The 7,218-nt window shown below is 46.6% G+C and overlaps 1 protein-coding gene across 1 annotated transcript; it reads left to right on the forward strand.

The window, feature by feature from the left end:
• The first annotated feature begins 228 nt into the window (after window positions 1-228).
• On the forward strand, window positions 229-6,778 carry LOC110337289 (acylcarnitine hydrolase-like). Its single transcript, XM_021220121.1, has 12 exons — window positions 229-304; window positions 899-1,109; window positions 2,289-2,427; window positions 3,067-3,200; window positions 3,282-3,540; window positions 4,201-4,299; window positions 4,565-4,705; window positions 4,827-4,907; window positions 5,140-5,284; window positions 5,632-5,769; window positions 6,099-6,171; window positions 6,592-6,778. The coding sequence occupies exons 1-12, from the start codon at window positions 229-231 to the stop codon at window positions 6,776-6,778; spliced, it is 1,683 nt and encodes a 560-aa protein (XP_021075780.1).
• The last annotated feature ends 440 nt before the right edge of the window (window positions 6,779-7,218 follow it).

Genomic DNA, 7,218 nt, shown 5'->3' on the forward strand with positions numbered 1-7,218 from the left:
CTATAAGCCCTGCTACTCTGGAAAATCCTGATAAATACAGCGACTTTGCCCTGCCTCCAGGCCATTGGCTCCAGTTACTTCTGACTAAACAGTTCTCCTACAATAAGAACTTGCTCCACCTATATCTTTTTGGCTTAAATTCCTGCCTGGGCAAGACTTACACATTCTGTTTCCTGTTTATGAAACGCGGTCCTCCTAGCAGCACAGATCTAGGCCTGAGAGCCGGCCATGCCACGGAACCCACTGCACAGCTGGCTGCATGCTGTGCTCTTTGGACTCCTGCTTCATCTCGTCCATGTGCAGGGTGAGGCTCTCTAAACTGGCATGGGAATGACTGGAGTCAGAGCTGCCAAGTTCTGCATGTCAGAGGCTGAGCTTGGAGAGGGAAGGCACAGGGCAGGGGGAAGGGTTTGGAAATGACAACTAAAAGTGTGGGAAACCTGTGCCTCCAGATTCTCTAACCAAAACCTTCAGATTTTATGAGCCCACTAGCATGCAGAGTCAGAGACATCTAAGATCACTCCATACTGAGGAGACAGTTCACTGTAAGGAGCTCTAGAGAAAGTGCTAGACAATTCAAATGAAAATGAGAAGTCATTTTCTTTTCTCGGTTTATAGCTACTACTTACCTTTAAATAATAATAATATAATTCATAGAGCCAAATGACTCTGAGTGTGTGACCTCTTTGGCCTACAGAAATGCTGTGGAGCCCTTCAAAATAGGAATAGGAAAGGTTCCTAGGTCTGAAGGGAGTTTCCACACTCACACCCTACAACTGAACTAGAGAGGTGGGTATGGGTTCCCTTCGCCTGTGCCCTGATAACAGTGAGATGGGAACTCCCATGACCTTGTAGCAACTGATTACAGAAAACTAACCCTATGGCATCTCTCTACCAGGTCACGACTCACCAGAGGCCAGCCCCATCAGAAACACACACACTGGCCAGGTCCAAGGCAGGCTCATCCACTTGAAGGACACCAAAGCTGGTCTCTACATCTTCCTGGGAATCCCCTTTGCCAAGCCTCCTGTAGGACCCTTGCGCTTTGCACCTCCTGAGGCCCCTGAGCCATGGAGTGGTGTGAGAGATGGGACCTCACAGCCAGCCATGTAAGTTCTGGACCCCAGGGTTTCAGGCACTGGGGGGAGACTGTGCTCTGAGCCGAGTCATGCTGAAGTGTCCCCTCCATTTCAGCTACAGAGAAGTTTTCTCTCTTTGTGAGTGAGTGCCCCGTGCATTTTTCTGACGACGTGCTAAGCCTGATGAGAACAACTGGGCCAGGCTTCTGGGTCAGAGCTTGGCACTCAGAGGAAGTTAGCATCAGGCACAATTGAGATGAGCTAAGATGAAATTGTTCAAAGATTCGGATTATGCCCAGTGTTCTCTGCCACAATGGGAGGGCTCTCCAGGTATGAGTTAATGTGACCTATCAGGCAGCAATGCCTCTAAAATCAGGAGAACATACTTCAGATCACTGAGGTTTGCAGCAATGATGGATACTTGTGACACAGTCACTGTGACAACCTATAGGGCCAAGTGTCATTGGCCAGGGAACAAGTATATGTAATTAATTCCCTGTAGAGATGCTGCACACAAGAAAAGTTCCTTGAGAGTCTGCACATGTGATGAAGGATTACTCACTACCCTTTAGGGCAGCATTGTCCACTGAATCCTCTAGTAGCTGTGTAAGTTCAACGCTCTAATATGGGGATCTTAGATTGTTTTCTGTTGCTGTAATAAAGTACCGACAAAAGCAACTTAGGAGAGAAAGCTACTATTAGAGGCTCCAGATTACAGTCCATCCTTTGGTAAACACAGTGAATCAAAACTACAGGAGCTGCTCACATCACATCCACGCCCAGGAACAGAAACTAGAAAATGCTTGAGTGTCTGCTAATGCTTGGCTCGATGTTTTTATATAATTTCATGAGTGTGTCTACAGACAGCCAATCATTTCCAGAGAAACACCTACAGGTCTCTCTCTCTCTCTCTCTCTCTCTCTCTCTCTCTCTCTCTCTCTCTCTCTCTCTCTCTCTCTCTCCCCTAAGACTTAGAAAGAATAAGATCAAGACCCCACCCTACTGTTGTCCCTAGAAATCTGGCCCCAGCCCAGCTTTCACTGAGCCTATGGCTTTCATCTTGGTTGGAAGGTATTTAGACAGGACATAAGTATTAACAGGGCATCTCTTGACAAGCAGCTAAAGGTGGCTAAGAAAATAAAATCCGGACTCACATTTGGTTATACTCACTATACATCTCTTGGAATAACTGTCTCCCATTTTTACCAGTTGTCCACAAAATGTCACAATGAATATGGAGGGCATGAAGGAGTTGAAACTGACCCTGCCGCCTGTTTCTATGTCTGAGGACTGCCTGTATCTCAACATCTACACACCAGCCCACGCCCAGGAGGGCTCTAACCTGCCTGTGAGTGTCAGGTCGTGTCCAGCTTGGGGAGAGGGCATTTTTTTTTCAAGAAGGTTAGAAGGGACAAAAGCAACCTGAGTTTTACAATAGGGTTGACTCTGATAAGTCTGAGCTTACTTGGGTCAAAGAAGGCCATCTCAGTCACATGATGCAGCTGAAACCTGGGTATGGGACACAGCATGGGAGCACCGAGCCATCAAAGGCTCTCTGATAAAACCAGAGCTCGTTCAACAACTTGTTCTCTGCAGAACCCCTTAGGGGATCAAGACCTCAACACTGAGGTCACCCAAACTTATCCTTTTGAGTGATCTGTTGTGACAACGAGGGTTGATGATCCTTTCCGTTTTTTTAATCTGGAGAGATATCCATGGAGACACCCCTCTTTGTTGCACTGTGAAGAGCCTGAGTAGTGATGACATCACACTTTACACAGAGGCATTCATTCAAAGTGCAACACATGGTGGGAATGGGGACTAGAAGCCACTAGAGTACCCTGGCTGTGGCCAAAGCCCTGAAGTCTGGAGGATTTTTATGGATTTCTGTAGCTTCACAGAAGCACAGCAGTTGATATTCTAATAAGTAGACAAGCTGAACTTGGGCTCATTAGGAGCTTCCTGGAATCTCTCTTGACTTCTCCAGGTGATGGTGTGGATCCACGGTGGTGCACTCACTGTAGGCATGGCTTCCATGTATGATGGATCCGTGCTGGCAGCCACTGAGGATGTGGTGGTGGTCACTATCCAGTACCGCCTGGGTGTCCTGGGATTCTTCAGGTGAGTCAGGGGTAGGGTTGGGCAATGTGGAGGGATCAGAACCTAGACAGTCCTTTGATCCATGACCTTTCTACTTCTCAGCACTGGAGATGAGCATGCCAGAGGAAACTGGGGATTCCTGGACCAAGTGGCTGCCCTTCGCTGGGTCCAGCAGAACATCGCCCACTTTGGTGGCAACCCTGACCGGGTCACTATTTTTGGCGAGTCAGCAGGAGGCATAAGCGTGTCTTCACATGTTGTGTCCCCCATGTCCAAAGGACTCTTTCACAGAGCCATCATGGAGAGTGGAGTTTCTCTGTTGCCTGGAACCATATTTAGCTTCTCTGAGGTGGTTTACCAAGTGAGTGCCTGAACTTCAATCCTGTATCTGTTGCCACAGCATTATCCTCTGACATTAGTGCTCAGTAGTAAAAATGAAGAGCTAAAGAACATGCGTTCATTTATTTGTGAGGGCTCAAGGGTTAGAATCCACAGATCCCCTTTACACTGGATGAGTACGTTATGTAGACAGCAAAGCTGTCCTTAGAAAGGTCCATCACTAGCAAAAATGAGTATGTATGGGTTCAGAGCTGGGTCGCTGATTTCTTAAAGTGCTTGGCATGCAAGCCTGAGGACCTATGTTCAAGTCCCCAGAATTCATAAAACACTGGAAATGGTAACATTTATCAGTAATTCCAAAGTTCCTGTGGTCAGGTGGGAGCCAGAGATGAAAAAAATCCCTGGAATCCACAGACCAGCTCAGCTAGTGTACACAGAAAAGAAAAAAAAAGACACGTTGGGTCCCCTAATCTAACCTTCATACACCAACTTGACACACTCTTCAGGTATGCAGGTAGAAAGAGTTCTGCTTCCTGGATGTCACCTTTGAGAAATAGGAAAATGGGGACAATTTATACTTGTTCTAATCCACACAACACACACTATAGTGTGGGAATTAGATACCAAAAAAAATCATTAACTTGGAACTGAGAACTCTTCTCCCTGCTTGTTCCCTTCACAGATGGTGGCCAAGCTCTCTGGATGTGAGGCCACGGATTCACAGGCCCTGGTGCACTGTCTGAGAGGCAAGAGTGAAGAGGAGATTCTGGTCATTAGCAAGGTTGGGAGAATTGTGTGTCTGGGAGAACCTGGTGTACATGATGTGGGATTCTGAACCAAATACCTCACCTTCATGCCTTTGTGGTCTTTCAGTTCTGTGTGTAAAAATGAATACAAGATATGCTAATCTAAGTGTAGATTCTCCTCCAGGGTGAGCAGATCATCCTGAAACTAGTGAGAAATGAGAAAAAGATGGAGGTGACTCAGTGGATGTCAGGATATTTATTTCATTAACCTTCAGCATTGATTTTTTTAATGCCCATCAGAACTTCCAGATGATCCCTGGTGTGGTGGATGGAGAGTTCCTACCCAAGCATCCTCAGGAGCTGCTGGCCTCTAAGGATTTTCACCCTGTCCCCAGCATCATTGGTTTCAACAATGATGAGTACGGTTGGATCGTCCCCAAAGTGAGGCTCACTTCCAATCCCCTGGGAACATGGATATTCATATGCTAAGCAGTGGGAACTCAATGCATCTTCACTCCAAGTTCATGAGACCCCATACTTAAGACTGTCTTCTGCTTCCCAGGTCATAGGCTCTGCTCAGACAATAAGCGGAATAACCAGAGAGAACCTGCAGGCTGTCTTGAAGGATACAGCACCACAAATGGTGAGATACCTCTGGTCTTGGCTGAGGGGTCCCTCATATCTCCTTCTCAGACAGCATCCCTATTAATAAAGGTCAGGAGATGTGTATGATGCTGTGTGGGGTCACCTCAGAGCAAGAACATTTTTGCCTATACCATATGTCATCCCAGGCTCCATTCTCCCCACACCCAAGTATACTACCTACTTGACCAATAACATGCCTAACCTCAACCTTTCTGATGTCTCTGGTATAGATGTTGCCTCCTGAGTGTAGTGATCTGTTGATGGACGAGTACATGGAGGACATTGAGGACCCCAAGACTCTCCAAGCACAGTTCACCGAGATGATGGAAGACTTCATGTTTGTGATCCCTTCTCTCCGAGTAGCATATTTTCAGCGTGAGTACCACTGTAACAAGGCTTAGGGGAGCAGCTCAGAGATGGGGGTCATGGGTGAGCACTGTGGAGCAGTATGGTATCGAGGTCTCCTTACATCTAGTTTAAGAGATTAAAATCTGGGTACAGAGGAGAAAATGGGTTGCTGATTCTCTATTGACATAACAAAATCACTCAGCTAGGAAGGTCATGAGTACATTTACAGTGTTAGTGCCCCAGCCTGGGGCTCTGCTTCCAATCTAACTCTTGAGATTCCAAGTAACAATGTATCAAGGTATCTTGATACCAAATATATATCAAAAAAAGCTCCAGGTGAGAGACAACTAAGTCACTCTCTGTCCCACCTCCAGGTTCCCATGCTCCTGTCTACTTCTATGAATTCCAACATCAATCCAGCTTCCTCAAGGATGTCAGGCCACCCCACGTGAAGGCTGACCATGGAGATGAAGTTCCTTTTGTTTTTGGTTCCTTCTTCTGGGGCATGAAACGTTGAGTCTTCCTAATCTTTCCTGAGCTGAATGAGATCCCAGATGGCTCCTTAGCTGGCAGTCCGTTTGAGGAAAACTATCGCTCAAAAAATTATATATACCTAGTTTGGAATCTGGACCCTTCCCTGTCTAGCCTGTAAGGGAGGAGATGACAGGGCATTGGGGCAAGAATTCAATGAGAGGCTTGCATGGGTCTTGGATACTCTATATAGTGAAGAAGGGTGGTAGTAAAGCCAATCATTTGAGGCCAGACAGCAGCTGGGGTGGTGAGTGTGAAGAATGGGTTAACAGTAGCAGGACATGGACTTTTGTCTTTCTCATGACTCCAGTTAACCTCACTGAAGAGGAAAAGCTGCTAAACAGGAGGATGATGAAGTACTGGGCCAACTTTGCAAGACATGGGTGAGAACTCAACCTTGTATGCATGGGTCCTTCTAGGGCTCCCTTTTAGATGGTGACCTTTTAGCCTGCAGGGAATCTTCCGTCACATGATAGAGTCTTCTCTACTCTACTCTGTCTTCTGTATATTTATACAGGTACAGTTTAGGGTCAGAAATTGGTCATCTCACAGTGACCTAACTGGTGGGCTATAGTGCTGCAGTACTGCTCTTTAGATCTTGCCTCTTAGGAGGAGACATAAAACAGGTCAGGCAGTCTTCTCCACATGAAGAAGAAACTAGTGACACTTGTATGCACATATCAGGACACCTGTCACATCAGACCCCTTAACTACTAGCCTAACCATTGTCCTGACCCAAATCTGTGTATCAGACTTTGAACCAGAGTGACCTCATCCTTCTTTTCTTGGTGGTGTATCCACAGGAACCCCAACAGTGAGAGTCTACCCTATTGGCCCGTGTTTGACCATGATGAACAGTATCTACAGCTGAACATCCAGCCTGCTGTGGGACAATTCCAGAAGGCCAGAAGGCTGCAGTTCTGGACCAAGACACTGCCCTGGAAGATTGAGGAGTTAAAGAGATCTCAAAACATGCACAAAGAGCTATAGTGCCCTGTGTGAGGAATGGTATGTGGTGTTGGCTGCTGATGGAGTCAGCTTCAGCTTCCCAAAACATTCTAACATTAACCCTGTGCTTTTCTGTTCTTCTCCATTTATCACAAACCCTCTGCATGTGACTTCTTCTCCTGCTGGCTCATCTTTTGTTAGACCCATTCAAACTCCCCTCCCAGTGGATGTGTGAACCCCACAATTCCCCATCTCCTTTTACACTCCACTGGGACTAGGGCCTTTCCTTTCTTCTTTCCTCACCTCACCTCTCATCCTCATTAACCTCTTCTCTATGACCAAAACAGTCTTCAAGTAGGACTTTGGAGAACATTGATATGATTCTCCAAACCGTCCACATCACAAGGGTGGGCTGTGTCAGAATCACATGCACCCTCTCATCGGCTTCATACTTTTGGAGACCATAGATCCCAAGATTAAGA

This window comes from Mus pahari, chromosome 20 (genome assembly GCF_900095145.1).
Source record: "Mus pahari chromosome 20, PAHARI_EIJ_v1.1, whole genome shotgun sequence".
Lineage (NCBI taxonomy): Eukaryota > Metazoa > Chordata > Mammalia > Rodentia > Muridae > Mus > Mus pahari.

Bases quoted from the DNA above. Each gene is read 5' to 3' on its own strand.
- LOC110337289 (XM_021220121.1), top strand. From the start codon at position 229: ATGCCACGGAACCCACTGCACAGCTGGCTGCATGCTGTGCTCTTTGGA. The intron at 1,110-2,288 runs GTAAGTTCTGGA...CATTTTTACCAG, and splicing joins GGGACCTCACAGCCAGCCAT to TTGTCCACAAAATGTCACAA. The intron at 4,908-5,139 runs GTGAGATACCTC...TCTCTGGTATAG, and splicing joins AGGATACAGCACCACAAATG to ATGTTGCCTCCTGAGTGTAG.